The sequence below is a fragment of the Oreochromis niloticus genome, linkage group LG11, assembly GCF_001858045.2.
Source record: "Oreochromis niloticus isolate F11D_XX linkage group LG11, O_niloticus_UMD_NMBU, whole genome shotgun sequence".
NCBI lineage: Eukaryota > Metazoa > Chordata > Actinopteri > Cichliformes > Cichlidae > Oreochromis > Oreochromis niloticus.
Genome location: NC_031976.2, coordinates 24,102,470 through 24,123,966, shown reverse-complemented (window position 1 = coordinate 24,123,966; position 21,497 = coordinate 24,102,470). Strand labels below are relative to the sequence as shown.

General features: G+C 43.9%; 1 protein-coding gene across 7 annotated transcripts in view; it reads right to left on the bottom strand.

The window, feature by feature from the left end:
• Positions 1-675: 675 nt before the first annotated feature.
• pou2f2b (POU class 2 homeobox 2b) overlaps positions 676-21,497 on the bottom strand; it is a 69,732-nt gene continuing 48,910 nt past the window's right edge. For 3 of the 7 annotated variants that reach the window (XM_025911669.1, XM_005455518.4, XM_013274647.3), the window contains exons 2-16: positions 19,745-19,810; positions 19,515-19,549; positions 19,065-19,121; positions 18,151-18,270; positions 17,621-17,962; positions 17,161-17,266; positions 16,977-17,068; positions 16,711-16,857; positions 16,476-16,617; positions 16,171-16,319; positions 15,477-15,674; positions 15,141-15,376; positions 13,843-13,911; positions 13,436-13,509; positions 676-9,116 (exon numbers count right to left, since the gene is read on the bottom strand). In XM_025911669.1, the coding sequence (XP_025767454.1) occupies positions 8,788-9,116; positions 13,436-13,509; positions 13,843-13,911; positions 15,141-15,376; positions 15,477-15,674; positions 16,171-16,319; positions 16,476-16,617; positions 16,711-16,857; positions 16,977-17,068; positions 17,161-17,266; positions 17,621-17,962; positions 18,151-18,270; positions 19,065-19,121; positions 19,515-19,549; positions 19,745-19,810 (2,162 nt within the window). In that variant the 3' untranslated portion in view covers positions 676-8,787. The remainder of the gene's footprint in view (positions 9,117-13,435; positions 13,510-13,842; positions 13,912-15,140; positions 15,377-15,476; positions 15,675-16,170; positions 16,320-16,475; positions 16,618-16,710; positions 16,858-16,976; positions 17,069-17,160; positions 17,267-17,620; positions 17,963-18,150; positions 18,271-19,064; positions 19,122-19,514; positions 19,550-19,744; positions 19,811-21,497) is intronic. The other 4 variants (XM_025911670.1, XM_019365075.2, XM_025911671.1 and 1 more) reach the window with 3 other exon arrangements.

The following is a 21,497-nucleotide window of genomic DNA, read 5'->3' as shown; positions in this document are numbered from 1 at the left end:
AAAAATAGTGGTGGCATTCAAAGTGTTGCCCCTCAGCACTCCTAGTAGATAAACGTTTGGTATCAAGTTCAAAATCCTACATTGCCTCATTCTTGAGCTATTGCATTCACAAGGTTTTCAGAAAACTTGACCTCTGACCTTGAGGTCAAGGTCACTGAGATTTGAACTTGTCCAAGACTTCTAGCAGATGCACCAAATTCTTACGTGTTATCACAAATAACACAAATTTGCGTGTTTGCGCTGCCAGCCCGGCATGGTGACGACAATACCCCAGAGCCTTTTATAGCTAAAAACATGAAAAGCTGTAGAAACAGTAGAAAAACTCATGGCAAGAAACATTTTTCAGTTTCAAAATCTGACATATGGTTTCAAAATCTGAAACATGGTCACTTTATGGTTAGGAAAACTGATTAATTCATGCAGCTATTTAAAGTATTCACTGATTTTATGTTTGGCACATGTTGTCCTCCATATTGGAGGAGGTCAGCTCATCAGCTGAGGATGGTAAGCTGGCCTCTGTTAGGAGAGATATCAAATCTAACAGTGCCCTCCTCTGGGTGAATCCCAGCATGACAAGCTGAGGTACAGTTCCTGTTTCGGTGATGAGGTTTCGCCAAACCAAGTGAAACTTGTGGTTCAACACAGAAAGAAGAACAGACGAGAGGCAGCCGGGGATCGTCTGTACAGTTTTTGTCTCCTGTTTTATTTGGATGAATGAAACACTTTCAGTTACAAAAATGACTTAAAATGAACAACACTGTACAATGAACAAGCAGTTATTTTTCTTCCTTTTTTTTGGTTTTCAAGATAAATACAGTAAAAGGCTAACTTGCTACCACAAGGGAGAATAAAGGGGGGCAGACAGTAGGGGAGAGGGTACGGGAGGGGAGGCGGCTGCTCACAGGATGGAAGACACAAAAGGGGGAGGAGTGACGGTCACGCAGCCTTACCTGCAGTAACACACACACACTCAGACACACACACACGGACTGTTGTGGCAGGGGGAATTAAAGCTACATGTACTGGGAAGTTGGCAAACAGCACGTTACAGTTGACATAACAGGTCATGTGTTGGAGTTCGTTATTCTCCAAAGAACAATCTTTTTTTTCTGCCACACCCATCCCACTTTCCAACGACCCAAACCCCGCCCAGTCACACACACACACAGACAAACACACAGACACACACACAGGTGGATTCAACAGACTGGGTCGCCCCACCGACAACTTCCAGAAAAAAAATCTCAAACTTCCCCTCGTCGGAGTTTTACAGCTCCCTCTTTCTCCCGCTCTCTCTTTTACACACACACGCACGGGTTTAGACAAACATCCAGGGGTAAAGGTCATACAGGTAGATGTCAGGACCAAACATCGGGGTGAAGCAAATGAAAAGCAGGGGTAGGTGGGCGCAGAGGGAGGGAGGGAGGTGATGGTAGTTAAAGCAGTACTCTGGCAGCACGAGCAGAAAGGACACAAACTTAAGAAGGATCAGAACAGCTACAAAGATACCAAGAGAAACGTCATTATCATCATCATCGTCGTCGTCATCACCGTGATCATCATAATTATGAGAAGCTTAAGATTATTTTTCCAATGACAAATACTTAAAAATATACATTTCATCATCATCATCATCATCTTAATTATTATCATTATTATTATTTCCCTTTGGATAGCTGAGGTTAATGCTTCAAAGACCGGCTCGCTAGGTGACATAAGGATTCAGAGGGGAGACGACAGGAAGGGTGGGACGGAGATCGAGGGAGAGAGAGGTGAAGGATGGAGCGGAGAAGCTTTGTGTAGAAGAGAAGGTCAAGTTAGAGCTCTTTGGTTTTATTCTTTAACATCTGACTTGCTTTGCTGTGTTGCAGGAGAACCTTTGGATTAAAGCTGTATTGTGGAAGAGGGAGAGAGAGGAGGGATGGATGAAGGAGAGGAAGAGCGTGTCGGTGTGGATGAGAGTGGGCAGAGGAAGACGAGGCAGCGTCGCTGATTGCTTTCTTTTGCTCAGCTTGCTGTGTCTCTCACTCTTCAGCAGTTACATCTCTCATGGCTTCGTGCGCAGCGACGAAATTTGACTACTTTCTCGCATTTTGAAAGAATAGTCAGACTTTTTAGATGGGAAATGGGCTCATTCGCTTTCTTGCTGATTGTTAGATAAGATGTTCGTGACTGTGGGGTAGATCTGAAACTACAGTCCAGGGTTGTTGGTAGACTGGTGTAGCATAAAGAAAGGAAGCAGCATTCACTTTCTTCTAAGTTCCAGGATGTAATAACTCATGGTGCTATAGGGAGCCTTAGTAACACTTTACGGGTGCGCGCAACAAGGCAAAGTTACTCCTTCCTAACATCCACAACCAGAGCTGGTGTTGAGAAACGTGAACAGAAAAGTCACACCGACATAAACCACCATCCTCTCAACTTTACCCTCAGTCACACGCTGGCTCACTGCATTGGCACTCAGCCATCAAAGCTAAGTGAAGCACTACAGTTTAAATGCACTTTGGTACATACAGCAGAGAGCAGACGCGTTAACATTTGCATTAAATTCAATCAGCTATTTCAGGTTGGTGCAAAATCTAAACCTGTTCTTGTGCGGCTTTTTTTTTTTTTTCTTAGCCAGTTTGATCTACTGTGTACAAAGGCTGATCTGACAACAGCGCTTCTAGTCTCCACTGTGGGACGTGTGACTGAGAAAAGATTCAGTTCAACACCTCTACAATCCACAGGTTAAAAAAAACAAAACACCAACCCACACCTCTTAAGCTCCGTGGTTAAAATGTTAAAGACTGTATATAAAGATGGGTCTGAAAAGTCAAGCCAGAGGGGAGGGGGAAGTGCCTTAGACCTGCATTCTTTCTAATGGCCAGCAGGAGGAGACTCTTCCATTTGCAAGAAATAAGTCTGGAGGATTTACTGTGACTGACAGTTGCTACTATCCGAGTAAACCACCCTCGGTTTCCATTTCTGCCTATGTGACGGCTTGTTTTTGAAAAGAAGAAGGCGACAGCCAAAATATGAAACTTGAGGCTTCACAGCTGAACTTTACAAGACAATCTTTGGCGTCACCATGGCCGCATTGGCTTTATATAACAGTCTATATTTTTCACGCTACTGTAAGCTTATCTAACATTCTGCAAGAAAGCGAAGATTTCATCCCTCCAGTGTGCAACTGTGTTTAAAAACAAAGAACAACTGCTGTAAAGGTTTTATGGAGGAGAATGCTTGACAGTTATTGCAACGTCAGGATTTTTGGGAGCGTGAACATCGCGCTGGGTCACATGGCAGGGCATTGACTTTGGTATCATTCGCTAAGGGGGTATCCCCGCCACAGAGACCTGCACTTTGCACCCGGTCCCTCAAACCCCGAGGTTTGAGAGAGACAGAGAGTAGAAAAAAAAAGACGAAACATCCGAACTCTCAGGAAGAATCCAGATGTTTTGATCATGTGTACATCTCTCCCTCCAACTTCCACTTTCTCAACACACACACACATAAGCACACACATACACACAGAAATTTGTGAAACATGTTGGGATGCGTCACCTAGCAAGCTCGGTTTCAGCCGTCCCCGTGGCTACCTGCCCTACGGCGCCTCCTGATGCACGTGGACTGATCAGATCGGCCCCCTCATCGGGCAATAAAGACCCAAAGGCGAAAGAGGGCTAAAGTTGCTCCGAGGCACAAACCTGGAAGCTTTATAAAGTCTAAAACAGATCCAGATTTGATGTCAGGAGAGCAGCTTTAAGCCCACAGTGCATGTTTGACAGGGCGGCAGCAGTGAGGGTCAGATGTGAGGAGAGGGCTGTGTTCAAAGCTCAACACAGACAGCGGGGGGGTGGTTTTCAGGGGGACAAGGCATGTGTGTGCGTGAGTGTAGACTGGAGCGTAAACCAGTGGGGCCTTTTAACCCAAAACTGCACCAATACTACAATTCATCCAAGGATTTGGTCCCCTCCCAAATTGTTCCCAAACCTCTTTTCCATAAAGGATAATGACCTTTGAACTCACCGTGCCCGCTTCCAGTCAGTACAAGCACACAGTCCACACATCCCCATACCCTGATACCCACTGGAGCCCCGCGATTTAAAGCATTCATCTATTTGGTTTATCATCAAAGAATATGAGGTATATGATGAACTATCTCTCTTTTACATCCTACAGTGGATGGAGGAAATTTAAAAAGAAGGCAAAACCACCTTACACAAAAGTGGAAACGGAAAGAAAAAACAGAAACGGAGACAAAGTGAGACGTTAGAAGGCAATTTACAGCTGGGAATTCAAAATCACCCTCTTTCTCCTTTGCCTCCTTCTTTCCTCTCTATCATGTAAAAAACAGCAAAGCCTTGGCCCTAGTTGATCTTCTTCTTTTGTGTTTTTGGTTGTGTAGCTGTAAAGCTTTGTGTGTTCTCCCTGTGGAGAAAGATAGAGAACAGAGGCAGCATTGTGCCTCAAAGAACACTTCATGCTGCAAATCATATTTATCCTTTCCCTGCACCGACGCTGGATTTTAGCCTGACTTTTTCGTTTAATTACACCCAGACACAAAGGAGGGCGCACATCCACAAAACCCGCGCCCCTGCAAATCATGAAGCGTCGGTCCGCACAGTGCTACCTCTCACCGCCGTGTGCTTCCCTTCCCCTTTAAGAGGAAAGTCGTCTCGATGAGGAAAGGAAGGGAATATCTTCATATAAGCCCCCCCCCATCCCCACCCCAACAGAACCTGCGTTTGCATTTCTTGTATTATTTGGTTTGAAGACAGAAGAAAGAACCTCAGAAGGGGTTTGAAAAGAAAAACATGACAAATACATCCCCAAAACAGGAAAATGAAAAAACAAAAGCACCTATAGAAATAAGTTACTAAATAAATAGCAAAGATAAAGACAAGCAAACAAACCAACCCTACCCTGAATAAATAGTACAATCAAAAGTCTAAATCATGATTAACAAGGAGAAACCAAAATCCAAAGAGAGATAGTTTAAATTTTTGGTCTAAAATCAAGTTATTATCATCAATGTTTTTTTAAGGATCTTTTTTTTCTCAAAGTCTTTTTTGTAAGCATTTTTTCTTTTTAATACATTAGCGATAAGTAAGCAGTAGAACATAGATCTTTTTTTTTTCTACAAAATCTATAGAAGCACTAACAGGTACATTCCGTCTAAGAGTCAACGTGGAGGAAAGGATTCACCTTTAAGGTGCGACCGCGCCCCTTCTCCCCACATCTAAAGCTTGGTTTGTGAAACGATTCTCGTGTGTCGACTGTCTTTTTCCGGTGCGGATCAAACCAAATATTCTTTGGATACGTTTGCGTCCAACTCGCAACACATCACCTTAACTGAGGCCTTCGCTGTGTGTGTTGTTCTGTATCTGTGAGCGCGTTTCACGCTGCTGTCTTTGGGTTTCAGGATTAGTGACGAGAAATCACTGCTAACCTTTTATTTTTCTTACCGCTTAAATACAGAAAAACGCACTCAGACTAACTGAGGCCAACACATTTCTCCACCCTCGTGCAGAGAAGGCGGTATCTGTCCCTGCCTGCTTTGTGTTTTTGGTTTGGTTCAGTATTTGGTTTGGCATTTTTTAATTTTTTTTTAAGGTTTGCTATTCAACTCTTTTCGTTTTTGGCTTGTTGTGTTCGTCTTCAGTTTTTTTTCTGCCGAGACAGTCCGTTTCTTTATCTAATAAAAATCTGGAAGCTAAATTTTCACAGTATTTTTTCCAACCACCTGATAAAAATCTCTAGCACGACTACAAAAAAAATAGCTCTTGTAGTAAGTAAGCGAGTACGTTATCCCAAATAAGTAATAATAAGCACTAAAGTACAGTACATAAAACGGCATCAAGAGACACAGCAAAGATAAAACAATCGGAACCAACCAACAGAAAAATAAAAACAGATTTTTTTTTTTTCCTTTTAAATAAGATTTCAGTTCAGTGAGGTCATTTGCGTTTAGCTCCATCCAGGACCAGAGAGCTGAGCTGGAGAGGGGGGCGGGGGGCAGAGGAGGGGAGGAGCCGTCTGTTGCTCCTCTAAGTCGCCTCCATCCATGCTACACAGTTTCAGACAGAGGCTGGCACTGCAGCCCTGACGCTTACAGACAGACACACGGCGATGCTTCGTTTGTTTCATCACCTGCACCGTGTCCTCCTCCCGTCCTCCTCCCTCCAGCCACATTTGGTTTGGGTTCTTTTTGGTTTGCTTCTGTCGCTCCTTGGGTTTTGGGTTTGTTTGGTTTTTATTTGGTTTGGGTTTATTTTTGGTATCCTCTTTAAAAAAAAAAGCAAAAACAACAAAAAAGATGTGACACCCGCACCCCCCTTCACTACAGTGTGTCCCAGCATACCCTTCTTTGTTGCAGTAAAGGATCAGTCCCCGTATAAATAAAGAAACCCCCGCTTCCCTTCCCGAGTTGGGTTTCTTGGACGGGCCGGGTGGAGGGGATTACAGCAGAGGGGAGTGGGGGCCTCCTGTTCTCAGCTCCCCCCGCCCCCTCACCTCCACCTCTGTCTCTGTATTGTGTTCATGTGTCTTGGCTGCGGCTCTTATAGAAAAGCCCAGCCTTGAAAAAATGCTTTGGTTTCCATTTGAGAATTAATGGCAGTCTGAGGTGGAAAATGAAATGATTGATGGGGTGATGATGGAAACAGACAAATATCAGTAAACATGTCTAGACAAACAGGTGTCAGGACGTCTACACTGATTGACGAGGCAGGAACGAGAGCCAGCTGTGACTAAACTTGGCTTTATTGACTTGTTTAGCCTTCAATCTTAAACGGTGATTCCTGTAAATCCCCAATCACAGCCTCATTTCATACTTTCCAAACGATCACCACTCTTTACAAACATCATTTTCAGAATGTGAAGTTTAGCAGGGCGTGTTCATTTAAGCCATGGAGTCACCGATAATGGGTTATCTTTAAGACCGAGCAAAGAGCGGGTCTGATTAAGCACAACAGAAAATGTTTAGGTCTTGATAAGAAAAAAAAAAATAAAAAAATTCATTCACTCCTTGAAATCAACTCAGTGTGCCAACTCTTTATCTTTGAACTATTGGCACTTGGTGAGGGCTGAGATGAGCGTTTTTATCATTGCTGTAATGTATGTTCCTGCAGAGAAGGGTCACATTAAAAACAAGATCCCAGATGAAGACTGCGTACGTGCACGATGAAGATCAAGATCAGGGTTTCCGTCAGTGTATTGCCAGCCCCCCGCGGGATCTCTGGGTCCAAACTGAGGGGCAACTTTTTACTCTACTTATTTAAAGACCAAAGCTGTTGGCTCGGATCTTTTTTTTTGGTTATGTAAACAAGGTTAGCCGCGCTCTCCCGCTGAGCCTACGTTATTTCATCTTCATGTTAAGAGGAGAAAGAAACGCACTGTGCCTCCCTTTCTCCCGTTTTCTCACCATCAGCACAGAAATAGCAGAAGCCGCACCTACACAGTCCTGCTGTCCTGCCAGTAGGCCGTGCTTGACGGCAGGCGAGGAGCCATTGAACGCCACCTTTAACCGAGCGCCACCTTAAATCCCCAGCTGGACCCGACAGCTTTTTGTTCTCTGCTCTGGCGGAAACCCTGAAGATGACGATGACAATGACAATGACTCACACACCAAAGCTAACACTACAACAGCATACAAAAATAAATAGGAGCTAAACTGTTCATAATGGCACTAATAAATAGTTAACAAAAAAAGAAAAAAAAAAAAAATCTTCTCAAAGTGTAAAATATGTCAGGCCTGCTATGAAGTTAAAGTCAAACTATCCTATGCTCTTGCAACCAGAGGTAGGTAAAGAGACTTAAACACACACGAAGATACAGCAGGGCTGACAAACATATCATACAATCATATATGAGCTATTACACAGCAAACGTTTGAAAATCACTCAAAGTAATCCAACATGCAAACCTATAGGAAACAGATGAGCAGACGCAGACATGATGAGTCGATGCAGAATGGATTGGTGCATGTGTGTGCATGTGTGTGTGTGTGTGTTTATGTATGTTGTGTGAAAGTAGCAGTAGAGTCCTGGTCCTGGATAGCTTCAGTATTTACACGTCCTTTGAATAAAGCTTTTCTCTCCGTATTTTTGGTTTTTGGTATTTGTGATTTTGGTATGGTTGTCGATTTTTTTGGGGTTTTTTTGTTTTTTGTCATTGTGTATTCCTCCAACGCCGCCTCCTCAGGTAAATTTTTGGTTTAAACGTATCCACCCCACTCCTCTTCCTTCAGACCCGCAGCTTTTCTTATTAATAATAACAACAATAAAAAAAAGAAAGCAAAGTCCTCCTCTTCTTCATTTTTTTTTTTGTCCTTGCGCCATTCCTTTGTCATATAGTAAAGTTTTTCTTTTGTCATTTTTGGTTTATGCACTTCGACGTGCACCTCTACCATCTCTTCGTTAAAGAGTCATCGGTTTGCTTTCCTTCGAAGAGAAAGAGTGGAGAGGTGCCGTGTCAACATCACGTGTTCTTGACAAAAAGGTCCCACGTTGCCTCCTTTCCATCTTTGTTTGTTTGGTTTTTTTTGGATAGATAAAGATTTTTGGTTTCAATCTTCTCCTTTCTCTCCCTTCTCCCCTCTTTCACCTCTTTCCCTCCATCTCTCCTCTTTCATTCTGTGTATTTTTGGCATCGAAAGACTGGGAGAGAAGGAGAGAGAGAGCCATTGAGGAAAAGAAAAATAACGAAAGAAGAGCACAAGAGAGAGAAAGAGATAGCTTTGGTGTGAAAGGCGAGGTTATCGTATCCTCCTTCCTCCTCCTCTCTGATTGGCCCTTGGTGGGGTCACTCGATCTTGGCCCCGCCCAGAGAGGGCGGGCTGTGTGCCATTTCGCTGGAGGAGCAGGAAGAGGCGGGGCTGGAGCAGGGAGAAGGGGAGCAGGGTGTGGGGCTGATGCTGCTGGCCGAGGGGAAGGGCGAGGGCTGGGAGACTTTGGCTACGGCGGTGCTGACCAGTCCGGCGTTGGGATTCTGGCCCATGTGGAGAAGGGCGGGGTGGTTGAGGAAGAGGGAGGAGGGGATGCCCCCCCCTTGACCCCCGGAAGCCCCCAGCATCACCTTGCTCCCACCCTCAAGAGTGGAAAGAGGTAGGTGGCCACCACTGGCTGCTAGGGCTGAGGCAGAGAGAGAAAAAAGGTTAATAAAATCCCCCACCATGGCCAGAGGACACTTTCACAGTATATCAGAATATAAAATCAATACTATATTAAGTTTTGGCTTTTAGTATTTGTCTTTTTTTCTTATTTCTTTTGGGGATTCATCATCTTTAGTTTAGTAACAGTGGTCCTTCTCTCAGGCTTCTTCACCTTCCACTGCTGAACTAAATGACTTCCTGCAGCACAGATCCCACCCTGACAACGAGCCTGAACTCGTTTCATTTCACACAAGTGGCTGTTAGAAAAAAGTAGGAAAATGTTCTTTCCCAAAAAACCTCAAACTAATGTCTGTCCCCATTTCAACACGCTGGCGCGAGACGTAAAGGCTTGTTAAAAATAATCGAACATTGTGAAATATCTTCAGCGAGCTAATCTTAGGGGATCAGGTTTGCATCAGTTTAGCTGATCGGAGAGCTGTGATTGGCTGTTTCATGCACAGGCTGTACCAAAGATAGAGAGCTGAATTTTAATTACACTCATGTTTATGACTGTTTAGCACAGTCTTGGAAGACTTTTTTTTTTAAAGTGCTCATTTTACGCACATCTGCAGGCTTATTTTATTTTGCGGATTTACTGAAATAGGTTTGCACGCTTTTATATTTTCATGCTGCCTATTTTCACCCTCCTCTGTCGACAGTGAGGCAGCGTTGGTTACGTACATAAATAGCATAGCTGTCTAATAGACCTCACACAAAAACAAAACCAAAGATCTGCGGTCGATTGTGTACTATTCAGCAAAACCAAGGATGCCTTTTTGATTGCTCCTTTATTCCCAGTGGGTCACCACAGCAGAGGGACTCACTTACTTGATCGGGCCCTTCCTGACTCAACTCTCCCATTTATCTGTGCTTGGGACTGTAGGAGTAGGACAAGTAGGAGTGAACTAGCTGGTGACCCCCTGAGGCTGGGCTTGGATGCTAAACAAATCTATTAATTCCACGACACTGTGGCAAAACCTGCAGCTTTGATTGAGGCTGCTCAACATTAACCGCCTGTACAGCTACTAATGTTTGCTCTGTGCGAAAACAAACATTTGTAAATAGGCCCTTCTCTTAGAGTTAAGCTGTAAAGAGCAAAAGAGAATCAGAAAGACTGTAGCATTAGCCCTGTTAGTAATTATATTGTGATTTGTCTATTGCTGTAGCATCATATTCTTCTTTCCATTAGGGGTCGCCACAATGGATCATCTGCCTCCACCTCATCCTGTCATTAGCATCCTCCTCTGTCACACCAGCCCTCTGCATCTCCACCTTCATTACATTCATAAAACTTCTCTGTGGTCTTCCTTTTTTTTATCCTGCCTGGCAGCTCCATCTCCAACATCCCTTTTCAAATATATCCACTATCCCTCCTCTGCACATGTCCAGACCATCTCAGCCTTGCCTCTCGGACTACATCTCCATCACTCCCAATAAATATCTGAGTATCTTCAGCTCTGCCTCCTGTTTTTTTGGTAGTGTCACCGTCTCCGTACATCACAGCAGGTCTCACTGCCATCTTCTTCTATTGCTATGTTATGGTTTCAAAAAAAAGTAATGGAGTAATAAAAGTTCAGTTCTTCGCCCCTGCATATGAAACATTTTAGAGTTGCAGAAGCAGCTGAGCGAGAAAGTAAAATCAAGCCACTGTGTCTCACATGCTAGATGAAAGTAACTGCATTCAAGTAAAACATTGACACAGAAACAGTTTAACATCCCCCGCTGCATAATCATCTGCACCTATGACAGCTGATCCATTTTGTTATGACTGCTGTTTGGTTAACACCTCTGACATGCCCACCAAAACACGAAAGTACATCAAAAATCACGGGACAGTGAAACTGTGCCCTCTGTTTACAGAGAGTGTTTCCCACTATCTTCTCTACATTCTGTCAGACACAGACACAGAAGTAGTGTCACCGATGTTCTTTCTAAGTAAATACATATTTCTAACGGTGCTGCTGACATGAAATTCTCACCAGATGTCAGTAACAACCCATCCAATCCACACATGCAAAGAAGTCCATCGATGCATAAATTAATTTAAGTGATTACACTTAAATTAATGACAAATGACACAGGGAAAAAGTATTGAACACATGAAGAAAAGCAGATGAAGAAAGGCATGGAAATTCATGACGCCAACTAAACTCTATCAGTAATTAGAAAGTAATCTGGTTTAGTCCCAACTGGTGGCCTATAAAAAGGTCTCGCACAATAAACAGCTCATGATGGGTAAAACCAATGAGCTCTTTCAAGCCCTTCGCAACTTTATTGTTGCAGAACATACTGATGGCATTACAGAAGAATTTCTAATCTACTCAAGGTTCCAGTGAGCACCTTTTGGAGTGAAAAGAATTATCAGAAGAGTTATCCAAGAGCCTCAGCAGGTGCAATTGTTTCTAAGAAAACAATAAGTAGTGCACTCAGCCACCGAGGCCTGTATGCACGCTTACACACAGGACTCCATTGCTGAAGAAAAAGCATGCTGAAGAGCATTTAAGGTTTGCTGAATAACATGTAGAGAAATGCTGGGAGATTATAGTCGGGTCATATGAGAACAAAATTCAACTCGGTGGATACCAAAATACACACCATGTTTGGAGGCCAATCACCAATAAAGTCTTTTGTACAAAGTATTAAATACATTTCAGTAATACTGTTACCCAGTGTCATTTACCATTATTACACAAAACCTATGGACATCTATGGTTTGTTTTTTTTCCATGTGTGGACTGGATGGGTTGTTACTGACATCTGGTGAGAATTTCATGCCAATAGCACCTTTAGAAATATATTTACTTGGAACATTGACAAGAAGCTTTATTCCTACTATTCCTACTATCTCGGCTCTGTGTTGTTTACCGCAAACGCTCCACTCGCTCGCTGATTAAATCTTCTGTTTGCAAGGGGCAGCCAATGAGAAGAAGTGAGTGGCCTTAAAGGGAGAGGTAATAAAACCGCTTTTTCCAAGACGGTGGGTGAACAGTAGGGCTGCACTGAGGCCAAAAATAAGGTACATTTATGCTGATTTATGCTGATTATTTTTAACTGTGAATTATGCAAAGCTACTCAAGTGGAGTCCGAGAATAAAAGCAAGTGGAAATAAACATAATAGGTCCCCTTTAAAGGAAAGAGGAAGACTAAAAGTATAATATGGGCACTTTAACAGAAGTATCTGGCTACCAGCCAGCTCTAAAGTGCAGAATGTCTTATGTGTTGACTGCTTTACAGCCTGTTAAGAACACTTTTGGTAGTTTTTTAGCTTTTCGGTGATAACGTTTGGTTTTCAGTGATGTTTTAAGATTAAAATCCCCTGTTGACTTTAGATACTCTGACAACAATCTATAAGTCCTCTGCCTGCTATTAGAATTACTGATACAAAAAGAACTTCACCTAAACTGAAAGATGACTTATGACGAACTTCCCAAACAGACTGGCTTGAAAAGATTTCTTCTGAGGGTTTCCCTCAAACTCTCAACATATTTTGATAATTAGATAAAAAGATGAAAAGGATGATAAGGATGAGCGAGACAGCACAGAGACAGAAACAAGCCCACACATTAACGTAAACCACCACCGTCACTCACACACAGACACTTGATGGGATGGGTTCACGCATGTAGATGATAATGTATGACAAATAAGTTTATTCCTCTTCTCTGCAGCTCTCTCAACTGTGGATGAACACACTTGTTTGCCCAATCATCCGTGTCTCCAGTCGATAATCAGCCTGTGCGACCTGAGTCACCCACCATGTATTAACTGTATTACTCATCCTCACACTTCTCTTTTCACTGCAGCTCCCTCCCCCTTCACGCTGTCACCCCACGAAGCGAGGTTAAAAACTAGCTCTGCTAAACTGACGTTAGCTGGGACTCTTCCCTGGTCACTCTTGTGGGACACACAAAAGTTTTTTTGTGGCTATTTTTGTCTTGTTCTTGAGTGTAGGAAGGTTTATGTAGGGGTCCTGAAGAGTGTGCATTTGAGTTTTAACATCTATGTGTGTAGGTGTGTTTGAGAGGATGACTTCTCTAACAGTTTTAGAGGAGGAAGATGCACCGCCTTTCTGCCGAAGATGGGTCTTTTTATGTATGAAAAGACTGCTCAAGAAATGAAATAATACTGCACACCACCTCACCTCCACCTCAGCTTTGACCTTTTAATTATGTTCTGTTTATGAGAGGTGCTGAAGGCAGGCTTTGTTCCTCTTTTTTGTTATTCTCTCTCCTTTTTTCCTTTCAATGTGTGTGTCTCTCTCTCTCTCTCTCTCTCTCTCTCTCACACACACAAACACACCTTGGATAGTGGCCAGGGGATTGTTACCGAGGAGGGCTTGATTCATCCCTGTGTTAACTCCCATCACAGTGTTCCTGTTGTGACGCGCGCGCACACGCACCAAGCACGACACGTGCAAGCAGACACACAAACAGAGACAGGCAGAGGAGAAAAGGTGAGGGAGGGGGGAAAAAAGCAGGTTTAGTGGCAAGGACAGGCAGAAGGCAAATTCATCTCAGCACGTATAAAGAGCAGAAGTTTGCTGACTGTTGGCTGCACAAATGCAAACGAGGTTAGAAATGCAGAAAGAAACAGAGCAACCTAACAAGTGTTATTCATCTTAACACAGAATTCACATGAACTAATGAAGAAACACATCTGAACTGTCTAAAGTGTGTAATGCGTGTGTGTGCTTCAGTCGTATTCACCTCAAGTTTGCAGCAAAATCGGTGATGTAGTTAGACACGTCACCATTCTTTTTACCCATTCGCCATAAGCTGTGAACACAAAAATCACACATACACACACACAGATACACACGCAGGGTTAGCATGCACTGCTGCACAGAGGAAGCAGTGGCACCCAGCGGCATGCTGGGATATCAGTAAATGCTTATGTGCTCAGTCACTGTTTGTGTGTTTGTGTGTACAGTAAAAAGCATTTAACTACAAACTGCAGCTGAACCCGAGCGTGGAGCAGTGAAGTATTGATCGCGAGCAGCGTTTGTGAAAATGTGCGGCCGTATGCAGTCGTGTTTTGAGACTGCAGATGAAGATAAATGATTAAAACCAATGATTCACCTTCACACTTCATGTTGCTGGTATGTTAGGTTAATGTTCAACCACGCACATAGATTGGTTTTAAATATTAATCCTTTGCATTTCATAATATTACTCATATTAAATGACTAATTGGTATTCGGGTTAATGATACAAGCATATGTAAATGTAATCCGTGTGAGATAAATATTTAGGCTTCAGACGGCTCTAAATTTTCAGTCTAAGACCTTCTTTTTGTCTACTTATGACTCCACATAACGTCAGTGAGCACCATATACTTAACGTGATCATCTCAGGCTCATCAGCCCCATTCACTTTCTGTTTAACTATTTTGTTTATGAGAGGCAATCAGAAGAAAACTGGCCTAAAGCGAGATAAACTGAGGAGCTGCACAGGGAGCTGGTATAAGATAATTCAGGCTTATTATGAATTATTATGCAGAGCTAGTCTAGAGGAATATGGAGCTAAAAAGGAGCTCAGCAGTTCCCCTTTTTTCCTCCACACATTTTTGATGTATATTTTCTGATACTTCTGCTGACAGTGGAGGCGAATTAATCTTTTTTAAATGTGCCGGTCACAGCTTTGAATTGAGTTATGTCCAAAATATTATATTTCCTGTTTGCACAAAGTTTATTTTCTTTGCTAAAAGGTAATGTAAGCTCAAAACAGGGGTTGCCAATAAAAACTAGAACATTTCTTTTTCTGCACTGAATTGCTGCTTTTGATTTTCCAACACTGCGAGCACCAGAGATGACGCTCCACGTTCAGGATCCACAGCAGTCAGTCGTCAAACTCAGAGAGGTATCAAATCTGTCAAAGACAGAACAACAGCTACGCCGCATATGTCTCTCGGTTATTATCATCAAACTTGCGTTTATTTTGGTGAAAGCTGCGGTGGTTTGAGGCGCTCTGAGGTGCTTTGCTGTGAAGGCCTCGTGGCCTCTTACCCTGTGTTAAGGTTGAGTGTGCTGTGGCTGGGGGTGGCCGGGCTGGCTGTGCTGCGGGGAGGAATAGGTGGAGGAGGTGGAGTTGCCGGGGAGGGAGTGGAGCTGAGTGGGGTGTGGGTTAAGCTGAGAGAGGGGTGGGTGGAGGTGAGGCTGGAAGTCAGAGGGCAGACGGAGGACATGGTGGTCACCGATGTGCTGCTGAGACTCGTCACGGCCTGTGACATCTGGCTGGACATCTGTCAGAGAGGAAAAAGAGGACAGCGGCGTGTTTATTACCGACGACTTTGATAAAAATACTTTTGGGAAAGGTGCTGCGATGCGTTCGACTAGGCGTACCATGTGAGGGCTGTAGCAGGGTGGCTTGTGCGCTGGTGGGGCTGCGGGGGGCTGGTTGGGCAGAGGAGGAGTGGCACTGCTCGGGTTGATGCGCTTCTCTTTTTGCCTGCGGTTGCAGAACCAGACCCGGATCACCTCCTTCTCCATGTTAAGTTGGTCGGCGATCAGCAGGATCTCCTCTGAGGTAGGCTTCTGGTTCTGCAGAAGGCCACGTGATGGAAAACATTAACAACGGCAAGACGTGAAGAATTTTCACGTCCACAAAGAATGAAAATCTTAAAAATTACAGAAAATGAAAGGCTGTGTACACAAATTACTTTACTGCCAGGTGTCTAATGAAGCTGAAGCCTTCATTTGTCAATGTGTTTGTTACAAGTGCTGCGAGGCTGACATCAAAACCATACACAGTGGTGACAGGAAACCACAAACATCTTTATTTGTACTTAAAAACACTTTACGAGGGGCGAAGCCAGCTACTGTCAGATCAGTCTGCCTCAGTGGATCTTGTATTTGGGGCAAGATTAGGTATTTCAGTAACTTTTTTCATATTTTAAAATCCACATTTAGTTGTTTTTTTTTCTTTTTTGGTGTACAACCTATGAACAACACCAACATAAAAGGGACAAGGATAAAAGAATCTTGTGTAATACAGAAAAAAAGACAGTCACTGTAATAATAAGTTGACTCATCTTACCGTCATGAAAGAGCGCTCCAGGGCCACACGTACATTCGTCTCGATGCTGGTTCTCTTCTTTCTGCGGCGCGAGGGAACGCCGTCGAAGCCCAGAGAGGGTGAGGACAGGGAGCTGGGGCTGGGCAGGGTGCTGTCTATGGACATGGTCTCTGAAGGGCAAATTCACCAGCACGTTCACACAAGCTTAACGTTCAACTGACTACAGTCATAACACCTACTCTGTGCAACTGCAGTTCTTGGAAAATACTGTGAATCATCTCTATCTCAATCTGATATTCCAGTTTGTGTGACTGCAGTGATCTCACCTGCATCATTCAGCCACTTCTCCAGCAGTGGCTTCAGCTTGCACATGTTCTTAAAGCTCAGGTTGAGGGCTTCGAAGCGGGAGATGGTGGTCTGGCTGAAGTCATTGCCGTACAGCTTCCCCATGGCCAAGCCTACATCTCCCTGATGGACAGATTAAAAGCAAAGAAATTAAAATGTATTCACCAAAAAAAACCCAAAACACTTAGTGTTGGTGTAGAGGGGTGTCTCACTTACCTGTGTGAAGCCTAGTTTGATGCGTCTTTGTTTGAAAGTGCGGGCAAACTGTTCCAGCTCTTCCAGGTCACTGGGGTCCTCGGGGTGAGAGGTCACGGAAGGCACCGTGGTCACACCTCCACCACTCACCTCCACACCCTTATCTCGCTGCAGCGGGAGGAGTGAAAGTGAGAGTGAGACAGAAACAGAAGTGTTTGTTAATGACTCGTGCTGCTGAGGCTGGGGTTTTCTTTTCCACTGACTAAAGCTTCAAAGTTTCCTTGTACCTGTGCCTGAAGCCCCATTCTAGTCGGAGCAGAGAGCAGGCTCCCTTGGTTTTGCTGAGGTAGCGGAATAAGATTTGGTGTCGATAGGAGTCCTAAAGAAGAAGAGCAAAATATGAGTTCTGTGTATAATTTGTGTCTAAATGTCTGTATCTATAAGTTATTCTGTCATAAAGGGCCTCCCCACCTTGCTGGCTCTGCTGTGCCTGTGGAAGGAGGAACTGGGCAGGAGACGGAAGCGGGTGGCCAGGGACCAACACCAGCTGCTGTAGCTGCAGCAACTGCTGAATGTCCTTTCCAGTAGAGAGAGAGAGAACGGACACATCAGACAGACGATAAGATTTTGCAATTCTACGAGCAGAAGGACGGCTTAGTCACATCAAAACGTGCTAGTATGTTATATACGGTTCCTCCAGCTGAGGAAAGAAGGTATATGAAATGTATACCAACAGAACGCGTAGAAGCGAAAGGAAAAATGTTTTCTGTCACGTCAGAGTTAAGAAAAGGAAAATGTGTGCGTTCATGCAAGGTGGAAACTGTGAATCACGAAATCTACAGTAGACATGCATTATGAGCTGCTCCATGGATTGATAGGGGCTCCTCAATCACGCCCCTTATCAGGAAGTGGCTTTAACGGCACCCAGTACCTGGGCAGTGAGCTGGATTGGCTGGGAGAGGGTGAGCTGGGATGGAGGAGGTGGGACAGGGACGCTTTGGGCACTCTGCTCCTGTGTACTCTGTCCCTGGGACTGTGACTGAGTCTGCTGCCCCGTTTGACCCGCTTGCTGCTGTTGTTGTTGTTGCTGCTGCTGCTGCTGGGCTTGCTGATTGGCTGCTGCAGCTGCCTGAGCTTGCTGATTGGCTTGGGCGGCTGCGTGGGCAGCGTGAGCTGCATGGGCTGCATTGGACTGCTGCACAGCTGCAGCTAGGAGCTGCGCTTGAGCCTGCTGCAGCAACAGCTGCTGCTGCGCCGGCAACAGAGCTGTCAACTGGTGGAAAGGACGAGAGAGGAGAGGAGAAGCAAGGAGAGGAGAGGATTAAGAAATCAAGAGTGGAAATGCACAAAGGTGACAAAAGAGGGAAACAAAGTGTTCAAAAAGCACCACCAGAGGAGCGAGCGAGGCAAAAGCAAAAGCCAAGTGCGTGTCTGTGTGAGCGTACTACAAGTCAGTCTTACCCCTGCTAACTGGGAGCCGGTCAGCATGAGCTGTGTGTGTTGCAGGGCAGTCTGTGAGGGGGTCGGGCCGTGAGAGGAAGGGAGGGCTGGGGACATGTCAGCACACTCCTCCATCTTATTCTAAGTTGAAGACATAACAGCAAAGCAAATACAGAAATGGGAACACGGTTAGAGGGCCAGCGCTAGAATTAAAGCTCGATTTGATATAAACGTGTTTGTAATTATTTGTAATTGTAGTAATTAAGTTAGGAAAATATTAAATATCTTCGGATAATATTGGACTAATTAACTGCTACTTTAACTCAATTCTAGGGCATGAGGCTACAAGAATTTATCCATGTTTAAGACACATAGCTCACTAGGATAAATCATTCGAATGTCTTAAAGTGTGCAATTTCCTCTAATGCTTCTAATGTGTCCCCAGTCTGTGTGATAAAATACGACTCCACTAGACTTTTTTTCCTGTCCCATCCTTCTCAAAGAGTTGATCTTTCCTCCCAGACCCAGCCATGTTCAGACAGACAGAGGGGATCTTTTCCAGCGTACCCATTTGAATATCTCTTGTGGTATGCAAATAGGGAAGATTTCACCTTTTGGTGAGAAGTAATATTTCAGATTTACTTCAGTACTGAAAAGGCTTTGTGAAAAACACGAGTGCCATCATACTCTCTGCTCTTTGCAAACGTGTTTACATTGGGGACTGGGTGGAGAGTCTATACATTATCAACCTCAACGTCGAGCGTGACAAAAGAGTAATTCAGTGCATAGAAATGAACACAAAGCTGAAGCAGCAGTACCGTCAATAAAACCCAGTGTGTGACGGTGAGACACAAAAGATGCACAAACGCCAAACACAGGCGCAGACACACACACAGTTCAGTAACGTGGACACACACGCAAAAGCACACACTCACCTTGGTGCTGCTCAGGTTTGGTGACAGAGGAAAAGGACAGGCTTTCATTGAGTGAGTCTAGAAGAGAAGAATTAAACACAGCCTTAGAAATTACTTCAAAATGCATTATATTCCATCTCTGCTAAAAGAAAAATGGATATCTGGATTCCTGACTGTGTGAAAAGTTAGCTTGCGATGTTACTTGCAAATAACTGAGGGACTAATCGATGAGGGAAGTGATGGTTAGTTTGTCTGGAAGTACTGACTTTTGGTGAAAACAGATAAAAAAAGAAAGGAAAGACAGGTTTGATGGAGCTCTTTTATCAAAATGTTGCAAGTAAATATATTTTTTTATGTCACACTCTGTGCTGGAGTGTGTGTGCAACACTGAATCTTCTTCTTAGGTGGATCAATTAGAAAAAAGATGAAAGCGGTGGGAGATGAAGGTAAATACACAGGAGTCACATGTACCTGATGATTTGATTCTGGTCCATTCCGCTCTGAATCTGCGTGGGCGGCAAAGGAAAAAGTGATAAATGACATCTTCATCACTGCATCAACTTACAGCTGCAATTTCCGAAGTCATGCATGTGCCGCTCTTTTTGTTTTTTTTGTGTTTTTTAACATATACATTCCACATTAAATCACGTGTACGTGTGGGTGTGTGTTTGCCGTCTGCCTCTCAGACCCTCGCCGCTTACCTGTGCCCTCCAATGGTGAGTCAGCCCCGACTTTTTCAGCCTCTCCTGGCTTTGACATCCTGATATCTGTAACAGGAAAGCACGCAGATAAACAAGTAAGACGGGCTGACTCCTAAATATGTGTCAGATAAAAAGTGCAGAGAGCGACAGAATAACAGAAGAAGCAAGCGGAGACAATCTAGATGACGGAAGAGGAAAGAGTACGGCCAGGGTGCTCATCTCAGATAGGTTAGGGTTAAATGTTTTCAGGTCACAGCCTGAGCCTACACACTGTACACCAAACAATGTAGCTGAATCATTCACTGAGCCCACATTCATTCATTCTTTCTTTCCAATTAGTGGTTTAACATAAGAGTAGGTTGACCCAAGGTGCTTGCTCGTTCTAAATTTAACTCAAGGTGTTTACGTGGGAGACTTGGTGTACTAAAAATGTCTCACATTGTGTGTCATTCATTACAAGACCACATCACTTCCTGGTTGAACTGGGACAGTCCCTAAGGCAACAGCAGTGAATGGAGGGAGACAATAAACTTTAGTCTTTAATTACTTTACTATCACAAAAACACGGGAGCATTTTGGTAGGAGGGTGTATAGGAAAGATGGGACTGAAGATAATTAGTGTGGGTGAGCGGGTGTTTATATATAAATACACACACGTGTGTGTGTGTGTGTGGGGGGGGGTGTTTGTCTAGCAGTTTTCTTTATATGTTACGATACAACAGTACCATTTCATTATAAAAGCCTTTTTATTTGTGTGAAACCACAAACTGTTGTGTCCATTTGAAACCCTTTTTTTCCCTCCTGCTCTGACTCCTTAACATGCGCACACACAAACACACACACATACACAGCGCTACTTCCCTTTTGTGAAAACATGCAAATCTGCCCAACGACCAACTAATTATATCTGCCACCTGCATAATAAACTCTCAGTCTCCCTCCTCCTTTTTCTCTCTACTCTTTCCCCCCTTCCTCTCCTCTTTATGTCTCCTCTCTTCATCCTGTCGTCTCTCGGGCTGCACATGACATAAACTGTACATCTTCCCTCTGCCTTTTATCAGCATGACACCTTAAATACAGAAAATGTCCAAAAAAGCAAGTGGTCAAGCATTGTTTTCGCCATCAGGGGGCAGTAATCATACACGAAGAAGATGCTCTGCTGGCCAATACTGACCGGAGGCCAGTTTTAAATTAGCAAAGCATCAGTAAAGTGCAGTCACTAATCGTAAAAAGTGATACCGATCAAGAGTCACTCCCTTATCAGATGTTCATTCAGCTGCAGAAACACATTCGTCTCAGTGAAACAGATGTGAGAACAGTGGACTTTGGTACACATAGTGTCTTTAGGGGAAGGGGGAAGTGATGATCAGCTTGAAAAGCGCCACTCTGCCGCCAGTGGCTATAACCCTGTGTAAATACACACACACTCACACGTACACACACACACACACACACGCACGTGCATACACACACACACTGACTGCAGGATTTCCCTTAAATAGCTGAAGCTAAATCGGTCACCCAACGATGCGGATGCAAACATCTGGTTAATATATTATTCTGGTCAGTTTGCGGTTATTCCAGCATTTCATTTGGCACCTGCTTTCAGCATTACGTGATGTGGCTATTAGTGAAACCAAAAAAAAAAACTGCCCAGTGTTGCTCAACTTCTGACAAAAACCCACTGAATATGCACAGAAATAACATCTTCCTCTAAATAATCACAAATTTTTGCCACGCGTAACAAACTGTA